The sequence below is a fragment of the Vidua macroura genome, chromosome 5, assembly GCF_024509145.1.
Source record: "Vidua macroura isolate BioBank_ID:100142 chromosome 5, ASM2450914v1, whole genome shotgun sequence".
Classification (NCBI taxonomy): Eukaryota; Metazoa; Chordata; class Aves; order Passeriformes; family Viduidae; genus Vidua; species Vidua macroura.
In genome coordinates, this window is record NC_071575.1 from 3,915,549 (window position 1) to 3,942,150 (window position 26,602).

General features: G+C 40.8%; 1 protein-coding gene across 2 annotated transcripts in view; it reads right to left on the reverse strand.

Annotated features, from left to right (window-relative positions):
• Positions 1-26,602, reverse strand: part of CACNA1C (calcium voltage-gated channel subunit alpha1 C) — a 455,730-nt gene that overhangs the window by 153,500 nt on the left and 275,628 nt on the right. For both annotated transcript variants that reach the window (XM_053978340.1, XM_053978341.1), the window contains exons 6-7: positions 12,187-12,348; positions 10,385-10,581 (exon numbers count right to left, since the gene is read on the reverse strand). In XM_053978340.1, coding sequence (XP_053834315.1) covers positions 10,385-10,581; positions 12,187-12,348 — 359 coding nt within the window. The remainder of the gene's footprint in view (positions 1-10,384; positions 10,582-12,186; positions 12,349-26,602) is intronic.

The following is a 26,602-nucleotide window of genomic DNA, read 5'->3' on the forward strand; positions in this document are numbered from 1 at the left end:
AAATGCTGAATGTGTTTAGCAGTGTCCTAGTTAAACCTGTGGTTTCAAATGGCCTTCACCCAAGTTTACTGTACAACTTCAACAGATGGCAAAGGCCATTTAACTTCACACTTTTCAAAATAAAGGAAAAAACTGTTAGGTTCTCCCTTCACTTAAAAAAATCCCAGCAGTGTTACTGGCCTTTGTTTTCACAAAGTGGCAACTTTTATTAGCAACTAGTAGTGCTCCAAAGGGACATGCATCACCATGGCAAATCAGCTATCTGAAGAGTGGATTTGCTGACAAAATCTCAGCATATTAAATTTTGTTAGTACAACTCCCTCTGGGAAATTCCTCTAGTCAACTAGGGGAGGGGAAACAAAAATAATCAGGAATACATCCTCCCATCCCACCTGTAATTTTGTGCTTTCTTGAGGGACTTCTCTATTTTTCAGTGAAAACTGGAGGGTGCTACATATCTCTGCAGCATGTTTGGCAATACAGGGATTCTGAACTCCCACTAAAAATATCAGTTACACAGCAAGAAATCCTTACATCAAAGAAAAATTCTAAGCTCCAATAAAACTCTTGCTTTGCCACCTCACTCACTTTCACCAGGCTTAATATGTAAAAGAGAAAAAAAAAAATTGAATGTATCTCAATTCAGTTTAACATGGAACATGTTAACCAAAAGTGAAATACTGAAATTCAATTACTGCAAAGTGATAAAGCAACTCACATTCTAGAGCGTGCTGAAACGGCTGCACTTTGAGGATGTAAAAAATTCCCCTGAAACTGTTCCCTCAGAAGTTAGTTGGTTTTTTTCAGTGGTGGCTCAGGTCACTCTGTCTGCTCTGAAGCTGTCTGGGTCACACAGACCAGTGGGGAAAGAACAGACCCAGGCAGGGCTCTTGAAGACACGAGGCCAAGACTAAGCAGGTCTTCAGGACTTTCCACAAACACATCCTGCAGTCTGCTATGCCAAGCCCTTGCTCTTGGTCCATTCTGCTTGTTGATACAGATGACTGACAGATCATTTTCCCTTCCTCTTCTGTACTCAACAGCTGACATCAACAGTGATATTACTTTGGCCTGCTCAGCACTCTGCTCTTCATGGTTCCTGAAGAGTGGATCTGCTCAGAGGAAGTTCCTGCCATCGATCCACCTTCAGAGTTCTGCCAAAGCAGAGGGGCCATGAAGGCTCTGCTTTCTCTCATGTGACTGATTACCTCGGTGCTTGTTGAGCGAATTTGCAATTTACAGAAATGCCATGGAGTGACCTCCAAAAATTGTTTGGACTCATGTGACTTAATCAGGATTTGAATTCAGCGCTCCAGAGGTAAAAGCCACAGAGCTTTATGTGAGTTGCCTTATTCCCACATAAGTTGTGACCCAAGACTGTTTTTTTCCCCCTTTAAAAGGAAAGGGTTGGGTTTTGAAGAAGTCATCGAAGAGCCCAAAGGCTATTTAGCCACAGTTCTTTCATTAGAGCCACTGCAGCAGTTCCATCTCTTACTGCTACTCCGTTATGGAAAAACCTTTTTGCCCCTTAAAGTCCTTGGAAATTCACTCCAAAAGAATAAAGTGCTCAATTCAAGCATATGGTGGCCTATGATGGTGGGCTTCCAAATCTAAAAAGGTAATTTCATCTTAGAATTCTGGGATATCCCTTCCTGTCTCTGTTTATTTTGTGTTTATATTTGCATGGCTGACTATCCAGAAAGAATTTTCTGCCTGTATAACTGTATTGCTGATTTATAAGTGCTTCTATTTATCTCAGTCCAGACTGATAGCAAATTCTTCCACAGCAACATCAGAACACTCCTGATTGCTGCATACACAGGAATATAAAAGCACGCACTATTCATTGATTTCCATAGTCAATTAAGTCCTTAAAAATAAAGATTATGAAAAACAGCACTGTAAGACATAGATAATCACTACCTTCTTAAAAAAGTCAAGGCAAAACTGTCAATTACTTTTTAACGCTTGATCAGTATATCCCAAGTTCTTCCATATCCAGTTCACAATCTAGGAATCCTAAGAAAATTCTACATTTTAGATAATTAATCCAGTTTCCAGTTGTGAAATCACATACAAAATTCTCAAATAAAAGATAATAAACCTTTGTCTGATAGGCACTCAAGAGATATTGTAAAAGCTCTAGAGGTTTGCTGGAGAAATTACTACCAAAGAGCCTGAATGAGCTGCAACTGCATTACTGACAGACAAGACCACCCCTTCTCCTTTTCTTATGAGTCTTAGAAGCAGCACCAGGTAGGCAAGATCAACACAACAGCCTGACTTGCTGTAGATATGCTTTAAAAGTCAATAGAGTCGATGCTCTGTGGTGAATATTCATAGAATAGTTTGGGTTTGAAAGGACCCTTAAAGGCCATCGAGTCCAACCCCCTGCAGTGAAAAGAGAAAACTTCCACGAAATCAGTTTGCTCACAGCCCTGTCCAACCTGACCTTTAATGTTTCCAGGGGTGGGGAATCCATCACCTCTCTGGGCAACCTGTGCCAGAGTTTCCCACCCTCACTGTAAACATTTTCTTCCTTATATCTGACCTAAATCTGTCCACTTTCATCACTACATGCCTTGTAAAGAGTGCCTCTCCAGCTCCCTTGTAGGGCCCCTCTAGGTACTGGGAGGTCTCCCTGGAGCTCTCCTTCTGTTCTCCAGATTGAACAACCTCAACTCTCTTAGCCTTTCACAGAATCACAGAATTTCCTCATAGGAGAGCTCCTCCAGCCCTCTGATCATCTTCATGTCCCTCCTTTGCACTCACCCCAACAACTCCATGTCCTGCCTGTGCTGGGGCCCCCAGGGCTGGAGGCAGCACTCAGGTGGGGTCTCACCAGAGCTGAGCAGAGGGGCAGAATCCCCTCCCTCCCCTGCTGCCCACAGTGCTGTGGATGCAGCCCAGGACACAGCTGTGTGCACATTGCTGGGTTATGTCCAGCCTCTCACCCACCAAAACCCACAAGTCCTTCCCAGCAGGAAGACTGATAACTCTGATTGACTTCTAAACTCTTCATTTGACACTTCTGGTCTCTGTATATTTTGGAAGATGTGCTCAATATTGTTTTTAGGTCTCCTATTTGGGTGCAGATCAGAGGGTTGGAGTTACAAGGAGACAGTTCTAGAGTGGGCCATGGGTGCAGATAAACTACACCCTTATGACCACTCATCATACTGAGCCCTCAAATCCTGCCCAGGCATAAGTCCCTCTGAAACCAAAGAATAAAGCCAATATTAATGGACCAATTCTCTTTGCAGGCAGGAAGGACTTGATATTCACAGTAAGACTGGTGAAGATTTAATTGTATTGACCTTTGTCTTAAAAGCAAGATGTTGAAACAAGTTAAACTCAAAATAAACAACAATTTAATAAATGGTTCTATACCCATGACTTGTGTCCTGACCTTGGGCCTATTTCCTTGTCTTTTTCTTTCCCAGGGTCTAGATAATGAACCAGTCTGTTATTTGTGAATTTGTCTGGCAGATGTGGGTCCACAGCTAACAAATCTGATGATGTATTTTTCAGAAGGCATCAGTCATCATTTCTTGATAAAACTGGTGGTGGGGCTCAAGAAGTGCACCCTCAAACAGGGACACTCAAAATCCTAAGTCGTGTAGAAATGTCCCAGTAGTTTAGCTCTCAGTTTTACAGCTCTGGGACAAAAGATTAAAAAAACAAGAACAGCCTCTGTGGTGACTAGACAGCAGCAATTAGGATACAGTCTAAAGAAGAACAAAAGAAGAAAGAAAAGTGAAAGGGCAACAGAAAGACAGGGCTATAAAAAAGGTCCTTCCTACACAGGAGCACTGGGCAGAGGGTCTCTATTAAACACCTCCCATAACCAACCCAAAAAAGCTTATTTTTAATAGAGAGTTTCTTTTTATATAGAGGAAGAGGGCTGCTAAGTCCAAAGTTGAGTTCTGAAGGGCTCATAAAGACTCCATTTCACACAACAAGTGTACTGAACAAATGTTCAGCAGCAGGTTTTCGTGGCAGGTGCCAACGAGTTACTCACTGCTGTTACTCATTTTCAAGTCAGTGGTACAGCAACTATTGCAGTTGCATGTGCAGTTGTTAACAAGGAAAAGGAAAACAGATTGAAGTCAGCATTTATGCAAATTAAATGTGTAAACTGCTTTTTCAGTGCTTTGATGCCCTGGCCCTTCAGTGCTCTGAACTATGGCCCCTCTTCCCTTACCCTCCACTGTTACAGCAGATGGAGATGAAATAACCTCTGCAATCACAGCGATGGGTTGCTCACACTTGCATGCTTACTCTTTGTAAATTTTTCACATTCATGCAAACCCCTGCCAAAAAGATGATTAAACAAACCTCAACCCCACAACAATAAAAGCCCAGCATTTTCTTGGAGGGGCGGAGGTGGATGGGGAATAAACACCATGGAAACATGTAGACAGATATATTCTTAGAATCAGATAATTCTCTTTTGTGGAAAGCCTTACTAATTCAAGCTTAAGTGCTGCAAGAATAAAGGGTTAGAAGGAAAAACACAGCTGGCGAAAATTGGGGGTTGCAGCTCTGCGTTTAATGTCTTCCACTTTGTGGCAATATCTCTGAATTTCTCATGTCTTCCTCATTGGCTGCAACAGGCTGGAGGAGGGGGTGAGAAAAGCTCACAGAATCTGTCAATGCTGTCAGCAAAGTAAATTACATCTGTTGTTCAATTTGTTCCATTTTGATTTCACGATGGGAACTGTAAGGGTGACTATAAGCCCGTGTTTCAAGCCGATTTAGCGACTCTTAAAAGTATGATCCCAAAGACTGAGAGGTGGAGGGAAGTTCCAGGACAGCCTGTTTAACCCATCTCATCTATATGTGTTTCTCTCTGCTGTCCCTGGGGATGTGATGCTCCTGAAGGTTTGCACTGATTCAGTCTCCCTGAGTTGTGTCTCTCACTGCACTCTGGTGGCTCTACTGCACTATTTTAGACTATTATAAACTCATTTTCTTGCGTAGGGACTGGGGAAGACTAACAAGGATTTTTTAAATCTGAGAGAATCAACTTATTATGTGCCAGTTTGGACATCTCTTCCAGGGACAGGTTAGTGCCCTGGATGTCATCCAGGCTTGGCCTTAGTCCATCTAAAAAAATACCACACTCTTAAGTTTACACTTAGAGCCTTGAGGTAAATTGTTCCTGGAGGCACTGCATGTTATTTTCAGAGACTCCACCAAGTATTCTGAAGTGTTGTCCAAATGACATGGGTCAGAGCCAAGACTCCAAAACTGATGGCAGGCTCAGGGTTGCTCAGTATTAATAATCTTCAAACAGATCAAGCAGAATTACTCAATCCTAGAATCCAAGCTGTAAGGGGAAAGCAGAACAACTCAGGACCAGGTTCTCCACTACCCAGCAACGTGCACAGCCCAATACAAGAACATATGGTTGTGTTTTGCAATTTCTCTGTGCTTTGTTTCCATTTATATGTACAATTGCTTAGATGCAGGGCAGTGGAGAGACCAGGCATGTAAAACTAAGGCTGCAGTGGATAGATTTGCATGCAGTGTCACAGGTCTCCAGCTGCAGAGCACATTTCACACAAAGATGAAAACCTTTTTAGAGACAGGGCACTGGCCAAATTGTATTTAACTCAGAAACAAAGCTTCCCCTGAAGGAGAGTAACAAACTGATTAAAAATAATTAAAAAGAAGATCCATTAGGGAAGGTTGAAAGAACTGAATCTCCTCAGATTAGAGAAAGATTAAGGGAAGACAAACAATGCCTACAAATATTTGAACACTATGTTATAAACTGCTCAGAGATTAATTTTCCTCCTTAGTCAACAAGACAATACAAAATAATGGACTGCAGCAGAGACTGATTACAAAATACCAAATGATTCCATTTGCAACATCTGGATTTTCATCTGCTGCTGGCAGTTTCCAAGACGGATGGGTCTTCAGAAATGGGCCTCGGTGCCTGCACCAAGCGAGCTGCTAATGCTGGCTGATCATACATTGAGGAGAGTTTTGAGAATAATAACCTCAAATCCTTCTGTAATGCAGAGGAAAAGTTATAGTGTGACCTATCACAAGAGGTGCCTGTCTGCTCAGTGGCACTGTGGACTGACTGCCCATGAGACAAAGGCGCCTGGCATGGGGCAAAATAAACAAAATAAACAAAATAAACAAAGTAAGACTGAGGCAGTACAGGAGATGTGTTTCTACAAACACTTAACACTCCCTTCAACAGAGATAAATTCTTCAGTGAAGAGTCAACAAGGCTGTTTTGCACAGATTTTCCTCCTGTTCAATACAGTTATTTCACATTAAAAATTTGGCTCTTTTAAAGTAATTATCCTACTTTCCATGACAGCAGTGGCAACCTGTTTTCCCTAACATTTTTCTTTCCCATTTCAAAAGAAACCAATCTACTCACAAGTCTTATCTGTTAAGAGAGAGAGGAGATTGGAAAGTGTATTGATCTTAGTGATATCAAGTCCTTCTAGGCAACAAAAGTTTATTGCTCTCCTGTCTCTGATTATCTTTTTGTGAGGATGTGGAGCACAGGCTGGGAAATAGTACTCCATGAGAGAGGAGACAGGCTTCCCTGCACAGGAGGAAAGGCTGCACTGGGAAGCATGAAGAAGGAAGCAGGAAACTGAAGTTAAAACTTGAAGAGCTATTAAGTGAATTAGGAGTCTAGGGCTTGTGGAAGGTCACACAGCTTTCTAACTTTCAGACATGCAGCTTTAACCTTGCAAACTGTGGCACAGGATAGGCATTGGTTTCATGAAATGGCTACTATATTTTTCAGGGCAACATGCTGAAATGTGCTAAGCTCCCTCCATTCCCACTGAGAGAAATGCAGAGATCTAGGAATCTGTCAAAAGTTGGGCTGGTTTTTTGGTTTGTTTTTTTTTTTTTTTTTGTTTGTTTTCTTTTTTTTTTTTTTCCGAGAAAATAAGAAGATATAACTGAGAAGCACTCATAGGAAAGTTCAAAGCAAGGGAATTGCTCCATCGTTTCAACACTTCCAGCCAAGTAATTCAGCCCAGAGCTTTATCTGTTGTTCTGCTGAGTTTTAGGTCAGGCACACATTTTCAGGTTTAAGAAGGGAGCAAAGAAAACACTCTGCATCCGTATGTATGTCCTTGGAAGACTACTCTTGACAGATACCAAGACCCTGATTAGGCATCTGTAAATCCTCATGTTCTACTATGACTGCATATGAGAAACCTCAACAGGACGATCAAGATTTTGCAAAATACAAAGTGAGATCCTGACCCTTTGAAACTAATGAGAATTTTGCCATTGACCCCACAGGACCCCAGATTCAAACCTTGTTATCTACCCTGAATTGCAGAGGAGCTAAGAACTTGACAGTCTGTTTGAGCTTTGAATTCTCAGCACTTTTAAATATTAGCTCATTAGCTTACATTGTTAAGTACAATGAATGACCTCTGAAAATCATCACCTAAAATTTTTGTCTGCAAAACTCTCCGATTTGCAGCCGAAATTTTCTTACACTGTTTTTCTACTTGTACTTTCAGTGTAAAATGTACAACAAACTCTGTATTTCTAATTTAAATAACTGTGCAGATTTACTTCCTTATAAAGCAAAATTTAATTTTTATGACCTCACTGTGGTTTCAGGAGATTTTTCAGAGCTGAGAAGAGAATAGCCTCCTATCTCTGCACCCTGTGGAGATGCAGCTCACAATGGGTTGTCTATGACAAGTCCACTCTTCTTCAGCCAAAAAGGCAAAGATCAGGGAATAAAGTTGTGCATGAGTCAGACTGCAGTAAGGAAACAGTGGCTCACAGTAAGTTTAAGGTAGATATTTGTATCCTACCTCACTAAAATTCTTCCTTCAGCAACTGAAATGTTGCATCTTTTCTATCCTTTACTATCCAGAGTAGTCTTCCTTTTGATCTGGCTAAATTAAGCCAGAATGCCCTGGCCATGGACTCTAAATCTGACTGTGTAAACCACAGTAGATATGGTTGGAAATTACATGAAATGACAGTGGGAGTGTTTAGAGACTGTTTCTACACATAAATATAAAAGCAATAGTGTTTCTCCTAGGTGTGCCCTGCAGTAGGTGCCCAAGCAACACCTGCCCCCAGCATGGCACAGACTTCTCTGCAGAAGGAAATACCTCAGGCATCTCCCTGACCAAAAGGCAAACACTGATCAGAGCTGAGTTCTGTCTGCTTTGTCAATACACCACAAAGAGGCAAAAGTCATATGGGACAATAATATCCTTAGGATTGTTTCCAGCAGCTTAACCAAGAATGTCTGCCAGCTCAGGTGTTCAGGTATTTACTCAAACTTTGTATTTCATGGTCTTTAAACATAAGTGATACTTTTTTTTCTTTATGAAATAAATTCCCTCCTCCTCAATTACTGACATTTTTTTCTGCAGTGCTAACTCTTATCTTTTGTAGTCTTGTCTAGGAATAACTGGGAACTGATGATAACAAATATTTCTGCTCTTCCCAAAGAAAGCATTCTAACAATGTCATAATCTAAAAGGCTCACTATATGCATGCCCCTAAAAATAATGACCATCCATCTGTATTAATTTAAAGTCTAAGTTCAGCATTCTGTCTCCAAAGGAAAAAAAAAAGAACAGCTCAGGAAAGCAGTAAAAAAAAAAAAAAAAAAAGCTGGCTGAATACCAAACAAAAGCCAACAACTAAAACCCAGTTTGCTGCAGGGACACCATGAAAATCAGGCTGTCTGCTGCAGTCATGGTAGAAAATCTTTTGGATGTGAGTATATGCTTTTGGCTCCTGTTATTAGATAACTGATAATGAGTTAAACATGACTCATACCAAGTCATGAAAATGACATATGGGCCCTAAAGGGTGGGAATTGGGAGGGTCTTTCTTAGCAAATGTCTTTGGAGAAACTGATAACTTGTGGAGAGGTTTCACAATTCTGAATGGCATACAGGGCCAAAAATATTTTCATTTCTTCTTCCAATATCATTTACTCTTTCCCATTTCCCCTGTAAATAAATCCTCTCAATCACCCACATCATGGAGAAATATGAGCTAAATGTGGTAAAAAGACAGGTATGTTATATGTAGCCATAGTTGAACTGCAGAGCAGTTTCATTCAGTTTCTCTTCTGACTTTAACTTCTGCTCTTCTTTATTTTATTAATTTATACCCTCTTTTCTAGTAATGGCAATTTTTTTTCTCTGAGACCCAGACTCCCATTGTGGTTTGATCTCTGCCCTTTATCTCAGGCATTAAAAGGAAGTTATAGTCACCATTCTAATCTAAGCTTAAGAAGATAAAGAGACAACTTCTAGCTGTTCCACACAGAGACCATCCTTTGTAGATAAGCTAAATCTTCAAAGGGAAATCTTGCAAACTCTAAATCACTTCTGGGTAGAAGGCAGCTTTGGGCTCATGTGTAAGAGAGAAGCTTGTTGACTAACAGTGCAAGCTGCCTCAGTCCAGATTATCCTTTTGTGTGCTTTGAGCCTTCTCAAGTCAAACTGCATCATGCATTTTAACACATCGTACCATCTGGAGATCCAGGTGTGTCATGGCATGCCAGACTTACAAGCTGGTGTGAGTCTGGGTCAGTCTTATACAGACAGCACTGTGCTGTGAATGAATGAAGTCCTAGGTCATGACACACTGCTGCAAAAGCTGATGGCCAGGGCTGCATCCAGAAACACATTTATCTATGATTTACTGGTGAAAGCTAAACTTGATATTAACTCCTGCAGTATAGTTGCATTGCGTTGAATTTCCCAATACATTAGGAATTAAAAGGTACAAACTAAAGCTGCTGAAATGTCCAGAATTAGGACATTTCTATGTCTCCATTTCTATGACAGGTAATAGCATATTTTGGCTAAACATGAGAGCATGATTGACACGAGTACCAGAGCTAATAGCGTTAGAATAAATTCTTCTATGACAAAAGTCATAATCAGGAGTACTGATGGAATTTGTGAGGCCTTTCTTATAAAACCTATGAGCTGATCAGTGTAGTGCCTTTGTAACACAAATGTCATGGGTAGAGCACATGGTTGTCTGTCACAAATTCTTCTACATCAACAATCTGGAGATGTATGAGATGTTTCACTCCTGCAGAGAGGGTCTTTCAATGACTTGCTGCTCAACCAAGGTACATTGCAAACCTTCAAATCAACAAGCCATCTGCCATAATTCAAAATGAAAATATCAATGGAAAGCCAACATTTACATTTGGCTTCATTGCACCAGATAACCCCTCCGCTTTACCAAAGAGTAAGCTGAGTTAATTGAAGCTCCATGCTAGCAACCATGCCTTCACTCTAGAGAACAAGCAAGAAAGCTGAAGCCCCCAGGTTTCAACATAGCTGTGAGCACGAGCAGGACTCTCAGCCCATCATTTTCGGATACGTACCCAGTAGAGCACATCTGTCCAGCCCTCCATGGTGATGCACTGAAACACCGTGAGCATGGCAAAAGCAAAATTGTCAAAGTTGGTAATGCCATGCTTAGGTCCCTCCCAGCCCGCCTTGCACTCGGTGCCGTTCTGACACTGCCGCCCGTGGGCAGACTGGGGGGCACATGGAGACGGGTCATCTTCTGCAGGTGTATCTTAAAGGAGAGAAGGGGGAGAAAACAGCTGAAGGAAACCATTTGGCACACTGATAAGCGAGTGAAGGATATCAGATTTCAACAAATTTTGCAGTGAGTTTGACAGATTTCTCAGGAATACACAGGCAACTGCTCACTGTCGAGCTTCACTTTCTTTTTGCAAAAAATAATAGCCAAGCTGTCAAATTTTACAGTCAAAACAGAGATGAACTTTTTTTTCCCCCAAAGCATACCCTCCTGTGAGGAAGAATTCATGCCTTTCAACACGACGGGGAACATCAGATCAAGCCTATCATGTTTCATTAGGCTGCGTGCCATGGCCAGCGCTCTCCTGCTGCAGTCCCCTGGCATTGGGGTTAATCTTGGAGGCGCAGCACTGCCTGGCACTGCTGCAGGAGGCTGAGCCCCTGCAGCAGACAGGCTTCAGTGCTCTGGAGACAGGCTGATGTGGCACTGGGCCACTGCTGAATTACAGCAGGGACTGTCTGGGGCTCTGCTCTTTTGGCATTTAGATCATGTGTGGCATTTTATCAGTAGCCCAGTGGCACTCAGAAACTCAAAGACTGCTGCTTGGTTATGCACCCCTTATCCTGTACAGGTGTTTTCAAAGACCTGACAACCTATACAACAAAGCAAGTTAAATGCTTTGGTATATAAAGAACGCTCCAGAAAACATTTTTATAAGCACAATGTGATTTTTTTAAATATACAGATTTCAGATCTTAGTGCCACATTTTTAACAGCTGCAGGTATGTATGTACGTGTAGGGGAATGGGTAATTGTGTTTGCTTCTCATCTTTTTATATGGTAAACAACGTAATTTTCCAAAATTATGATCACATTCTGATCACGAAAGAATGCCAGAAACAGTAATATCAGAATTAGACGCTGTAATGTAAATACTTCCAGACAGAATGGAGAAAAATACACCCACTTTAAAGATGCAAACCGCAGTGACAGCTCATTATAGTTCTAGCATCATGTCCAGAAAATGAAATCTGCCAACATTATAAAAGCAGAAATGCAGAACTTCTGAAAGAAATTTTCTGCTGTGCACTGTTTTCTTATGAGCTGAACTGGGTACTAGGCATTAATACCCTCTACCACATGACAAATAGCTGCTGTTCAAGATCAATAAATCAAACAAAAATTAACAGACAGTTAGATGAGCGACAGTGCAATTGAATTATTTTGAAATGTGAATATTTCTTTCTGCAAATACATTTTGTGATGGATTTGATGTAAAAAAGTTTCTTCCCATTAATATAATTTTAGTTTCTTTCTGGTTGAACTTCTAACCAAAGTTGCAGCCTGTGACTAGAAAAAAAAAAAGGCAGTGCCCTGAATTATGTGCTCCTTTACAATGATACTGGCTTAAAACAAAGATGCATTTGTGCATGACATTAATAATAAAATATTTGAGGTGTTCATTCCTGTGACACCATCTCCTGTGTAGCTCAATCTGCAGTGGTGAAGTTGTGAAACCTCTAAGTACATAAGCAGTGAGCAACAGCCACCCATCTCCTCTGCCAGAAGAAATGCTCTGTTACACATGGGAAAAGCCTCCCTGTGAAAATCTTGCATGTTTGTGTGTGTTCCCCTTACCTATGAGTCCCCCTTGCACATGGTAGCAGGTCTTATGCATCTTCCCCATGAATAACTCCAGTCCAATGATGGCATAGATAATAATGACAAACAGCACCAGCAGGGCAATATGCAACAAAGGGACCATGGCCTTGATAATTGAATTTAAAACCACCTGGAGACCTGTAGAGAGAACAGAAGGAAGCACTTATCAGCAAGAGAACAAAATTCAGAGAGGATATAAGTTGTACAGTAGTGTTTCAGTTTTATTTTTTCCCCCTCACCTGAACTCATTATCTTGATGATGCAAAGATGTACATTTACAGATTACCTCCTCCCAAAAGATCCCCAACATTTCAAGAATTTATCACTGCTTCCAGATCACACACCAAAGTGAAACCTTTATCTTACCTGTCACCAAAACACCCCCATCCTGAGGAGGGAATATGTCAGCTAGCTTGCTTGTTCTTGAAAAGCCCACCTAAGGTGTTGCACACGTGGTGTTGAGGAGAGTTAAAGCACAGGAAAAACAAGGAACAACCTGGCCTGAAGAGGGACAAGAACCATGATACACACCAGAGGGCAAATGCTGGGGTGCACAGAGCATGGGGAGAGGTGGCAAACTGGTCATGTCCCTATTCTGATGCTGGGGGCTTCCAGAAGTCAAGCCAGTCCCAGGCAGAGCCTGAAATGCCCAAGAATCACCAAACCCATATTGAGTGAGAGTTCCCAGCCCTCTTAGGATCTTCCTGTGCTCCACATCCACCTCATCCACTTCAGCCTCAACAGAGGGAGAGTCAGAACCAGCAGTGCTGGTTTTGTTCCAAAATTTATGGATCACCTTTTAACAGAGGTTGCCCAGAAAGGGATATGAGCAAAATATTATTACATGATTGTTAAGGTATGAGATTGTTGAAATCATGAGCAAGCCAGACATTCCCAGAATGGCCCAGGGAAGGTGACTTGTAGACAAGTTTTCTAAATCACTAAGCAGCTGTACCCTCAGATGCACTTGACTCAAGCTGCAGATTCATGTGCTTCCCTCTGTCTCCTTCCCCTCATTTTGTAAAACCAGGATAATAAAGCCAGCCTCATAAGCCTTTAGTAAAGATTTGCATTTACAAAGACTTAAAGTTATCACTTTGAGTAGGAATGATGGCAATCACTGTCACTGGCAAGTTATTAATGATGGAATATTGAGAGGCCTCTAGAAATCTATGGTCTACAAATAGCCAGATCAGAACAATTACAAGCTCATGATTTTGCAATGACTGAGAGCCAGAAGTCATTAATGTCTCCTGCAAATGCTGTCATCTCCTCAGAGAAGTTGGTATTAGCTGTGATTTTTGAAAAATGTGATTCATGAGTTGTAAATGTCTGTTATACATCTGCCAAGAGAGCTTGTGTTAAATAATAACTTTCAAAATCTAGCTAAGATCTTAGACTTTTTTTTTTATTTTCTCCCCAACTAATTTAAATACTTTCTAATGAGGGTGACACATCTCTTGACAAGCACTTTCCCTTGTAGGCAATCCACTTGTCAGCTTACAGCTAAGGCTGAGACTGCCTTTGCTCCACAGCCATGATGGAACACAGCAGAAACAACCAAATGTGGCATCAGCTGCCCTGGCCAGCAGCATCCCTCACTGCCTCCTAGCAAATGCTGGCTGGATTCTAACATCTCTCAGATGTCAGAACATTTTTCAGGTGTCTACAGGTGGTTCAGGTATCTATCCAAAGGATATGCTGCTATCCAAAGGTAGTGCCATTCAGCATGAAACATTCTGGCTTTCTCAGGGACTCCTACATGAACTACATTACTGACAGCATCAAAACATCCTGCACAAGAGTGGGCCACTCTGCTTGCTCAGTTGCCTCTGGGTGTTTTTCTCATTAAGCAATATGTCTGGGGAAAAAAAATTGCTGTGTTTACATGAGGCAGTCAACCTTTTCCTCTAAATGCCCACTTCTTTCAGCCTACTAATTCTAAATATGCACAGAAAATGAAGTGCAGTCAACACCAGCATTGCTCCAATTCTTTACATCAGGAATGTTACATTCCCCAGAAAATTAAAACAATGTCTCACCTTCTCCCAAACAAGGTCAACAGTATAAGAAAGTTAAAAGACTACAGATAGCTGCAAACCTGAAAGAAACTCCCACAAACTTTGCAGACTGAAATATTTGTTGCTTCAAATAAATCTTCACAAAAGCAAGGAAAGGTCTCCCTTTTCAGTTACTTTAGGAGTATTGTTAATCCAAAATGTAGCCAAGCTTATGAGGTTAAGAGTTCTAACATCAGGTTTTATGTAATTTACCCTTAATTATTAATTAATTTTAACATCCATTGTAGGTTATACCAGTACTCTTGAGAGACTACTGAGGACAGACAAAAAGATGAACAAAACAGCTCTCTCATTTTAAAAACAGCTTCATTAACACCCATGCCATGAAAGTGCTTCAGCCTACTACAGATGTCCAGAGAAGAGAGTATCTGCACAAGGCAATGCCCTTTGTGTTAACAAAGCAGTGTTTGTGAAAACAAAGCTTTGCACCCTAAACTTGAGATGATATTTAGATGGTCAAGGGGAACATGGACCACCAGAAGATGTACAGCACCTTCAGCCAGCTTAGAGAAAAGCTTCTTGAGGATAATAAGCCAGCTTTGAAGAGGACATGAGGCACTGAATGCTTTTAGCATGAATTGATGTGTGTGCTGTGCAGTATCCCCTTAGGGCAGCCTGTTTTTAAATCCAGATGATTCCAGTAATAGGCAAACTTAAACACATTACCATCAAAGTATTCAGAGAGTTCCTAAAAGCTAAAAAACCACTATGTGGCAACTTTACAAACGCCCTCAGGAGATGTAATGGTTGCTATCTGCAGAGGGGCAAGAGATCCATGCACATCACCAGGCTCCCCACACTGCTGCTGAGCTCATTGCTGCAGCACAGCTGCTGCCTGCAAATTGCTTCATTCTGTCAGGCAGCTGCTTGCAGCACAAAGAGAGAGCTGCTGCAAGGAATGGCACGAGGAACCACGCACAGAGACTCAGCAAACTCCTTGTACTGGCAAAGGGGAGAACAGGGAGAGCAGATGAGGAGGGATTAAAGGATGGGAGAGGAGCCATGGGTATGTGGAACAGAGCCACTCTTTTAATAAAAGCCTCACATGCTTCAAAACACATCAAATCTGTGTTCTGAAACCCCAGAGGTGCAGACATGTTCCTGATCAGACTAAACCAAGGCGAACCACCCCCTTATAAGCAGTCACAAAGAGTTTTCTAACCCCTGGTGAGAATTCTACACACTTTTATGGGCTCTTTCTCTGTGCAGAGGAAGAAAAGAGAGTTCAGCCTATAAAAGAATGATTTCTCTGTCCCAACTCATGTATGCTCTTAATCTGTGCATGGTGCAATACATAGGCATCACCCCACATGGGTGTTCACACCACTGCACATCTTTGGCATTTTTTTCTCCCTTGTGGAGGTAAGGCTTGCACTCCTAGCAATGAGCTGTGCAGCTGATAATCATAATTAAATCAGAGTGCTTGGTGACCTGATCAGACTGCAGAGCTGGCCTCTGGATTTAAAGGAGGTGATGCCAATAACTGCTTTCTACAGCAGAGCCAAGTTTTTACAGTGCTGCTTGCAGAGGCTGGCAATGTCAGCACTGGCCAACCATAAACACAGGGTCTTGAACTTAAGTCCTGAGAAGTAAATATAAAAACAAAGGATTTTCAAATATTTGGCAATCTAAATCTACTTATTTGTGTGCTAGACTCTCTCCAGACATCTGTTAAGGTGAAACATCTGCCTTGAGGAGCTCACTCCAGGCTGGACACAGAGAGCTGCACAGGGATTAGGGAAAGTGCAACAAAAGGGATTGTTTGCACTTTTTCAGCCCACACTTTTCATCTGTTAATAATTGAAGATCTTAAACAATTCTTAGTATTTATTTTAAAAGCACTTCAGTTTACCTTTAAAAAAAAGTCCTCTTGGCTCTGTTCTGTTGGCTGACACTGATTCCATAAATGTTTCAACAAGCAAAACATGCTAATGCCGTTCCCTGGGCTCACAGAATTTAGCATTTATTTACACTGATAAAACATTTAAAATATTTATTACATGGGAAAAACATTGCTTTTTATACCAGGTCAAGCCCTTTTCAGCCTCTGCATTAACCCAAAAGTTTAGAATACAACTGGGAAGAAGAGGGACTATGGGAGAACAGAAGAAAAAAGCTCATACCAAGTAACATTGATCTTTCTCAAAGCTATGGGAAATTCATTTTTAGGGCTGCTGCAGGTGTTTTAGAGCTATTATATGATGCTGTGCTTTTCTCTCAGGAAGATGATGAGAGGGGCTGGCTGCTGTCTCATCGATTCAGGCAGTTATTGAAGAATGCACTTTATCTTTGAGCATGTGAGTGTCTGCACCTAAAGCAATGGGATTACCTACATATCCCCTTGTGTACTTACAAGCTTTTTTGGATTTCAACCAGTGTTTAGCAAGATGGCACAAGAAAAAGACTCAGCTGCTAAAATGCACCTGGCATTGTTGCATTGTGAAACACATCCAAGGAAATTAATGGTAGGTTTGCTAATACAGAATTCCTCTCAAGAAAGACATGCCTATAAAAAAATAAGACAATTCTTAGAAACACCTAACTTGCCTTTTTTTTTCAAGACTGTGAACTTTCAGACCTGAAAACTCTTTCTGAGACTGATTCTGCCAAGTTTTTTCTTAAAAAGATAATATCTCTTCTTTGTTGCACAGTGGTGTTCATAAATTCCCAATTAATTAGTGCATGAGAGTTAATAATCTCACATTTCCTGCCCATTTTCCCTTAGGTTTCCTGTCCTTTTGTACCCTTCATATTTCCCACCCTTTTTTCTCTCCTTTTGCACCTCACCTTTCCTGCCATTTTTCACTTCACGTTTCCTGCCATTTTTTCTCTCTCTTTTTCTTCCCTTTTCCCCTCTATTTAAATAATTCAAATATTGGAAAAGGAGGATTTCCTCTGAAGTTAAACCCTTAAAACCAGGGGAAACAGGGATTCCCTCACATTAGGATTATGAAAAGGGCTGTCCTGACCCTCCTCATCCTCACTGACCACACCTGGAGCTGTGATTTCTCAACTTCCCAAAGGCTTTTTAGATCTCATCCTGACCCCCAACATTACAATTTATTTTATTTGCAAGGACACTCAGTGACCAGGAGCCCTGCTCCTGAAGCAGTCAATGCACTTTTGGAGCTGTTTGGGCATTAGGAGTGTCATGGCAATGATCAGGAGCTAGCAGCTTTTGTCCAAGGGGCAGTGTGTTTGGACACTCAAACACTGCACCTTTCAGTCTGAGCCATCCCTTCATCTGAGCCCATTTTCTGGGCTCAGGCTTCTGCCTGCTACCTGCTTTGGAAGTGGTTTGTCATGACTGAGTTCCGCAGGCAAAGCTTAAAACATTCTTAAGACACTGATCTCAGAACTAACACTCAGGCCTTGCTAAGCAGAGTTCTCTCTCACAATTTTCACGTGCCTTCAAGTTTTGGATCAAACTTTGCTGGACAGGGCAGTTTCCTGTTCCCATCATATTTGTAGTTCAGGTCTTCAGAGAAAGCACATCCTGAGTCTGCTCTTCCATTGGTTTTTCAGGGCTATATTTTGCCCACACCACAGGGTTGCCTGAACCAGGGGAGTGAGCAGGCACAGTCCCATGTAAATGACCTCCTAGAAGTGAGCAGGAATAAAAGGGAAAGGAGAGGACCATCCATCCTCTGCCTTCCTATACACAAAAAAAAAAAAACAAAAAAACAACAACAAAAAAAAACCAAACAAAAAAAAAAAACCAAAACCAAAAACAAAAACAAAAAAAAAAACCAAAAAAAAAAAAAAAAAAAAAACCAAAAAAAAATCTTCATATTTAAGGCAGTGCCAGGGGTGTGGGAAGCAATTCTTTTCCTGCTAATACAGTTCAGAAGAAAACTACTACTTTATGCAAGCAAGGAGGAAGCAGGGGAGGATTTGTGACTCAGCACAGGGCCTGAGTCAGATCACTTCTGGGAACCAGTGGTAGAGCTGATGCACCATCCCCAGCCACAAGCAAGGTCCACCCACAAATCACATTTATTTCTGACGATGCACTGAGAGACTGCCACTACAGTTCTATTTCCAAAGCACAAGCAATATAACCAGTAATATTCCCCAAAGTGGATGTTTATCACTTAATAAATGTAGACATTGGCTAAGAAAATTGAAAAATATTAAATATTCATAAATATGAAAAGTTTTATAGCAATTTCAAAGGAAGCCTGGAAAACAACAGACAGTTTTAGCACAAAAAGGTCCACAGTCATGGCAAGATATCTTAGATAAGTACATCTACAATGATTTGTGAGAAAAAACACTTCTTCACCAGTGTTGCAAAGGGAAATCATATCACACAGTTCATTTAAGGACAGCTGTACAATAGCAATTTAGGGAGGTAGTCTTTTTCTGTCTTGCTGGATTCTCAAAATCTTAGTGGCAGATTGGTAGATAAAGTAAATTCAGTGGGTGTAGTGCAGCATTCTTGGGGCTGCAGATGTCATTTATATTTCAAGAATAAGAGGGAAAGTCTTGGAATAGTAAGGAAAGACACAGCACAGGACAGAAAACTCGTTGATGTGAAAAGAAATAGGAAGGAAAATTTTCAAGCTGCAGGGTGACTACTTTGGACTAGGCAATGCCTTTTAAACATATACAAGCACTCAATTCAAAACCACGTGCTGAAAAAAATAGAAAAAAAGAAAGTTTTGGCATCTGCTTATGATGTTCTCATTCCTGCCTTTTCAAACCATGCCTTCATTGACTTCTCAAACTGAAATAGTCACACACAAGGGGATTCATGCAAATGGGCATGTGGATGGGAACACAATTGTTTTATGTTTGCCAGGTCTTGCAATACCACCCTTGCCTCATCCTTTGAGGCGAGAAAGGATCAACAGAACAAAACCAAAAGCCACAACAAAACCCAGCTCTTCTTTTTGGATCTTTTTCTCTTGGGAAGCAGCTCAACTTGAGCATTGTCTGCCTGCCAGAGTGACCTGACATAGGCAGAAAATGCAGCTTGTCCTGGTGGCCACACAGCCCCAGCTTGAGGAGGATGCTTGGATAAATGCACACATGGCTTGGGCTCCTCAACTCTCTGCTAGAAGAGACCTCTAGTTCCACTCATAGAAGTATCCCTCTCTCCTCCTGGGGGGCTTTTTTTTTTTTTTTTAGTAGCCTTTTGTTCAAAATATGTAAGTGTCCACTTTCTTATAAAGTTGCTTGGTGACTAGAAAGACTTTCTTCATCTTTCCAATTCCAACATAAGAGGTAGCTCCTGCAAGTTCAGCCTTGCTCTCTAACCATTTGATTTTAGCTCAGTTCAGCTGAGGATGAGATCCAGGCAAGATCTTCAGACTTTAAATGTAAAAAAAAAATCAAACTCAAAAATGATGTGGTGTCCCTCCCATGCAGCTACCTGAATACAGAGGAAGAGCATGGAGAGAAAAGCAACAACTAAGTGCCTGCAGACAATTCCACATTACAGAAAAAAAAAAAGGCTGTCTTGAACAAAACCAAAATGAAGTTCAGTGTGCAAACTCCAAAGCTATTTTGAACAAAGACCACAGAGTGCTGCCAAGTAGTCTTACACAGAGTGGGGAGGTTGAGGTCAAATACTCTCTGCTAGACAGAGACTTCTAAAGATGGATTAAATTTAAGGCAGGTAAAGGGCCTTCAGGAGCCCTGGCAGTTCCTAGGCCAGCAAGGATCAGCTGTCACTTTTTCCCAGGAAATAGCTTGGATTTTCTGCTGACAGGATGATCATGGACAGAGAAAACCATTCATGGGGTCACTGCAAAGGTTTTATCTGTTCTTAACCACTGTGAAGGACCACAGAAAGGAAGAAGTTTTCTTGGCTCTTCTTGCTACAGAGCTATCCAAACCCAAAGACAATCTGGTCCAAAGACTGCCCCAGTTCTCAGTGAAATGATCCATCTCATTTCAATTTTTTAAATTTCTTCATATGCAGGCACAGCTGTGACAGGGAAAAAATATTTACAGGGGGAAATTTTGGTCTAGTCCCATGCCACTGGATTCAATCAGAAAACTTGGGTAGGAATATGTCAACGTGATGTACTGTCTTCAGTCTGGACAGGTGAATGTAAGAAAACAAAACCCAAGCCAAGAGTTAAACAACCTCTGAACTGAGATAATGATAGGAAAGCCTTGTCTCAGGATGTCAAATGCTGTTGTGTGCAGCTCTGAAAAATGTCCTAAGACATGTCCTAAGGAAATAGTTTTGCAAAGAAGGAACTTTGAAGACCTGGAAGTGCTAACGCCTCATGGTAGCAGAAATGGGCTCAAAGCAATTGGGTCTCAATCATTTGAGTGGAATGACTTTTGGGTTACAAAGACCTTTATAAAGTTGTTAACATTTTTACAGTTTATTGACAGAATTCCTCAGGTAAGTGGATATCAGTCTCCTTTCTCTATTATAAACAATAAAGAGTATTTTATTTGTTTGATGTCCTTCTCCAGATGTTCTAACTCATCACTTGTGAACAGGTTCAGAAAAGGCAAAAGCTTAAAAGTTAACAAATGTTAACAGGGATTCTGTAAATGTAGAAGTCTAGCCAGGGATGATAAGATTACAGTTTTTTACTACGTGGAGAAAAATATATTAATGAAAGAAATTGATCTTCTTGCAGGTTAAATACTCCAGCAAACAACAAGTGGCTTACTATGAGCTACACGAAGTTTGAACTTCTCATGATAGAAGGATTACAACAAAATATTGGATAAAATCTAAAACTTTGTCTAGATGACTGTGTAGAAGTACAGCACTGTATGTGACAAATAAAAGGTTGTATAGCCCTGGAGAGGAAAATTGACCCAACCTCTCAACTTGGGATAGTGCTTAATGAGCATAGATGGGACTGAGCTCTGGAGAGACACAGTGTGGCATTTTCAAATCACTGTCATGGAGGGTTTCTAAGAGAATTTTGAGAATGTAGCAATAGAAACTACCCGATCAGGTAATTAAAGAGATGCTCCAAACCCCACAATGTGTGATCATTGCTGTGTTACTGTCTTGATGCACATGTGGGATTTGTTTTCTCTTCCTAAACAACTGGGAAAAAAAAAAAAAAAAGACACAGCCAGACAAATCTGAGCAACTCTGACTCTTTGTTTTAAGAACAAAGGGTGGATTTAGGGACTTAGAACTCAGTGGTTAATCAGTCCCACCTCAGAATACCTAAAACTCCAGCCTTCTTTCTTTTTCCACACTAGTAACACTGTTGCTTTTGATTTTTATAAACCTGATTAGATTAAAACTCTTCTTGCACACATCAGATAATAAAATGCTTTGGGGGAAAAATGCTTTCTGACATAATAAGCAAAACATCCTTTAGCTCACTAGGCAGCTCCAGTATGTTTGGACAGAAAAATTAATGGTTGCCATTTTCACAAAGTTGTACTTTTCAGAAGAAAGAATGGTTCTTTATTGGTATTTGCTTTCTTTGCAACTCTCTTTACAACTTGCACAGTTCAAAGGCTTTTGGTACAGATTGTGTATATGTTGCTAGAATGCACTGGAATTAAACATTTTTTTTTTAATTTTCCTTTTAAATATAATAAGCTGTCAAGGGGGAATCATAAGGCTCTACTGCTGCAATCTGATCAGCTAAATAAAGTTCTTAACAGATACAGAAATCTAAAAATATAAATCTGAGAGCAATCTGACTTCCTCCACAGTAAAGTTTTAAAGTGAAATAATCTCAGCACTGGAATATGAAAAGCAAATGTGGGATAAAGGCTTGAGTTTAAATTTTCACCTATATTTCACCTATATTGTAAGGGGAAGGGTGAGACTCAATGCTAAATTCTTTCACTGGGTGCTGTTCATATTAAAACCCAAAACTGTTAGATTTAGAACAGACCTTTGCAAAACCCGTGTGTATTCATACCTGGATCTATTGGTTTGACTTCTGATGACCAAGACATCAAACCTGACTAAAAGGAACTTTACCCTTTGGTAATTTTCAGTATAATTAAAAGCCAATGTACAGCAACAACCTTCAAGAAAATGCCAACTGTAGAAAAGTCCTGAACAACTTATTTCAGGAAAAAAAAAAAAAAAAAAACCCGACCAATCACCAAACACAACAACCAATGCAAAAAAATAAAAGAGAGAAATGTCAGACAGGCTGCTAGCTTAATATGTGATAATAGAAAATAATATTATTTAATAATAATAGAAAATAATATAATAATAGAAAATAACCACCCCCATCAGATTGTACTTGTAAGATGTGTAGCATTTGATATGCCCCAGTTCTCACACCACTGCCTTAGCCCTCTGCAAGGAGGCTGTGTGGTTGAAAGATGACATGCTTGAAGAAAGTTTAGAGAGGATTTTTTGTAATCCTGTAAAGAAATTGAATTTCTATAGCCATTTCCACTGCTAAAGAAAACAACATTTAGTACGGCCTATGGAAAGAAGTACAAAAATAGAATTTTTATAATTTCTTCTATTTCTTTTATCCCGTGAGCTACATTCTGTCAAAAATGCTTCTGATGTAAAACTGTTGAGCAGCTTTAGCAGTACAGAAATTGAAAAAAAAAAAGATTCTTTGCAGAGGGTTAGCAGATGTTTTCTGAATTGTGATTGATGTGGCAGGGCAAACCAGAAGATAATCTAAAACTGAAAAAATAAGAGGCATAGCTACTCTACTCATAAAAAATAGTTGCAACAAAGGGCAAAACACATATGGGATAAGTTATTGTTACATGTGTTAAACAGGAATTGGATTTGCTTCTGGAAAAAAAGAGAGATTAAGAAAGATATCTGATCTCCTTCCCTTTTCCTTGGCACAAGGAAAACTTAGATAAAACGTTAAGAGACTGGGCAGGTTAGGTGGGCTGTCATTTCCATACTTCCCCATGATCAGAACAGCAAATTTGTTCCATCAGTGAACATCTTAAGCATTGAAAAGTTTATTAGTTGTTCATACCAGCCAACATGCCTGTGCTCTCATCTAGCACAGTAACAGCAAGCAGACATAACTAAGAAGGCAATGCCTAATTTCAGAGAAATCTACATTAAAAAGGAAGGTTCTCCCATGGATTTATGCTGACATTGAAACTTAAAGATATTATTTCCTCATCTTTGCCTGTATTTAATTCATGCTTTGGTTTTTTTCCCCCCTACTATAGCACTTGAACAAGGATGCATTATTATTATCAATTCAGACTATCACTTGAAAAAAAAAAATATTGGAAGGCTTAAAATGCATTCACTGGTTGAGAGCACTGTCTGACTGATCTGCTGCTCTGTGCTTTGCTCATATTTTGATAATGCTTTGTGAAAATCACAACAAGGACCACAGGCATCCACCAAGGCTTTTGGAAGGCTTGGACAGACAGAAGTAATTCAAATGATGCCAGAGTGGTGGAACATCCATGTACCATCTTGTGCCCTGAGCAGAACCTGTGAATTCTCCTGTGTCCCACTTTTGAGTTGACAGCTACCCAGTGTGTGTGCCAGTCACATCCTTGGGACATGATGAGAAAGAGAAAGTTAGAAAGTCTCATCAGGGCAGCAACACATTAATAGACACACAGTAACTAGAGAAAATCAACAAAGGACTTCAAATCATTACTTACAAGATCTTAAATTAATAAGCAATGCAAAATTCAGCCAACTGAAATCAAAGTATGCAATGGCATTTGTTGTAAGCTTGGGTTGACACCAGGCGCAGCAGAGGTGTCATCTGGGAGAGAACATAAGAAAAACCCAAAGCAGTTCGTGCCCTTACTACTTTGATGTGGAACAGCCAGATCTTCCCTCCCCAGCGTGGTGACAGCAGCAGCCAGCAATTACAAGTGAGCAACTGGGAACCCAACGTGCTCCTGTTTGTACCAGTTAGCTACAACCTGTACAGATACAATGCAAACTGTTCTGAGGAGACAGCAGGTGGCATTCTTAGATTTTTAGTTGCTTCAGGACAAGCATCTTGGTGGCGTGGGCTCCCTTTCAGACCTGTGCCCTACACCCAATCTGAATAACTTAGGGCATTGCTTGAAGAATGAAAAATGGTACTGGAAATGTCTGATCCATGCAGAGCCCTTCTGGAAATTCCCTTACTAAGCCAAGAGAGATATTTTTACTATCTCCCTGTCTGCTCTTTGATGTCAGCATGGGGTTTGTTTTCTTCATTTGGAAGGGACTGCCTACACCCTGATGTGGTCCCATATTATGATACTGGGATTTCTTCTGTTGTGAAGACATGCTGAATAACCATGCCAGCATGCACAGTAACTCGTGGGATAAAGGCTGAGGCAGTTATTGGGTAGATTTGTAGTCAGTGTTATTTTTATAAGAGCTACATAGACAAGATCAAATAAATATTTCCCTGCTTTCACTGGTGTTCATTAAACATGAGAGAAATCTTTATTTATCATATTTATGAGAGAAATATTTTCTCTCTATTTTTCTCTCATATTGTTGAGAGCAACAACGTGCCTCCGTGAGTAATCACCCTTAACAAGATGAACCCCTCTTTGCTACTGCTACACAGACTTAACTTCTTCTGCCATAAATGACATCATTCTGCAGGCTGTACCTCTCAGGGAAGCAGGCTTTGGTTCCTGATTGTGTAATCCCTACTCACAGGGATGATCCTTACCTAAGGGAGATGCTATGCTGGAATCAAATTACTCCCTTGAGTAACGGTGACCTAAGTAAATAAAGGACTTGCAAGCATGTGTAGAGCTTGCAGTTAACTATGAAGAAACAAGCCTAATGAGGACATTTAGTTCAGACTGTTCTATCCTTCCTAATCCACTCCCTCCCCATTTGTAATGAAAGCAAAACAAATTGGCCACTTGAGATTAAAAACAGCGAGGCAAGGACATGGGAAAGGTGGTGCAACTTGTCCTCTCATAGTGCTGTATGTGCTGGAGAGATGGCACAGAGGGTTAAGAAGTCTTGTTCAAGAATGAAGGAGAACTTCAGGGATCTGCCTGAGAGCACGTTTGCTACAGCTTCTGGACCTCAAGAGAAAAGGAAGATTTTTTTGGCAAAACCTGACATTATTTAATGTAACAGCAGCAAATTTTAAGGCAGAACTAATATTTGGAAGCCAAATTTTGCCTAAATGTCTATGAAGTAATTCCCTGTGCTGTCAAGGACCTTTATCTTGTAGGTTTGGTGGCAGTAAACTGCTAAGTACATTGTTTCCTCCTTATAAGCTTACTGTATTCTTTAGTTCCTACCTTTCACACTTGGAGAGCTCTGATCCAGCCACTTCTCCTATCTCCTCCCACTGAAGGCAAGCCACAGTCCTGCACTGGTGTTCAGGTCATAGCACAACCTCAGGAGGGCAGATTTAAGTCCCTTGCTCCACCAGTGACAGTGAATAAAAGCAAATCACGTGCAAGACACCCCTGTCAACTGTACGTTGCTAGAAGCATACACATTTTAAAAGAAAGTGGGCTTCCTTACTGCCAGTTAGCATTTCCTTAAGACTTAATATCTGCTATTCAACATATGGAAACAGCCAATGGCTCAACATTTCTTTGTCTTATTCCAAAAACACATGGTTATCGAAAGAGATGCCATTTTGGATTCCTTGAATTCCCTGTGTTTATTACCTCAATTACATTATTTCCTCAAGTCTACGTTGTAGTGTTAATTTTCTTTCACAGAAGGGAAAATAATGAGACATTACAGTTGAAAAGTTTCACTGGACACTGAAAAAAAAAAAATCCCGAATGCAAACCAGATAACTGCATGGAACGTGCTTTGGTTCAACTGCTGCAAAATGGAATCATTGCAATGGCTTGAGCTGTGCTGTCTCAGTGGCTGGGAAGGGGGAGGGCAATCCCAGGCCACACAGCCTGGGATGGACTAGGGTGAATGTGACCACTGCACGTTGAGATACAGAGAGAGAGCTGCTCCAGGTCCTGTTGTCACCCTCCAGCAAAATGGTTTGGCAAGCCCCAGTTGGAATCATGCTACAAATAAGAATAGTGTGTTTTCCCTGGCAAAGAACATTTGAGGGTGGTTAAGCATCACCTGGGCTTTACACAGCCCAGGCAGAATGGAAGGTTCCAGAGGCAGAGCGCTTGCAGCAGCAGCTGGGCTCTCTACATGGTGCTTGATCCTTCCTAGCTTGGCCCAGCCTTCTACACACACCAAGCAGAGGGGCTCCGAGGACGTTTCAACTACAAACAAGTTCAATTTGGCTCCTAGGATAATTCAGGTGTACAAGGATTATGCAAGATAGAAAATGTTGAAATGTTGAAATGTTGAAATAGAAATGTTCCCCCCAGTTAAGTGCACTACCTCTAAATCCAGTGTAGTGGAAGACAAAGCCTGTGCTATAGTATCAGTTTCTAGCTCACAG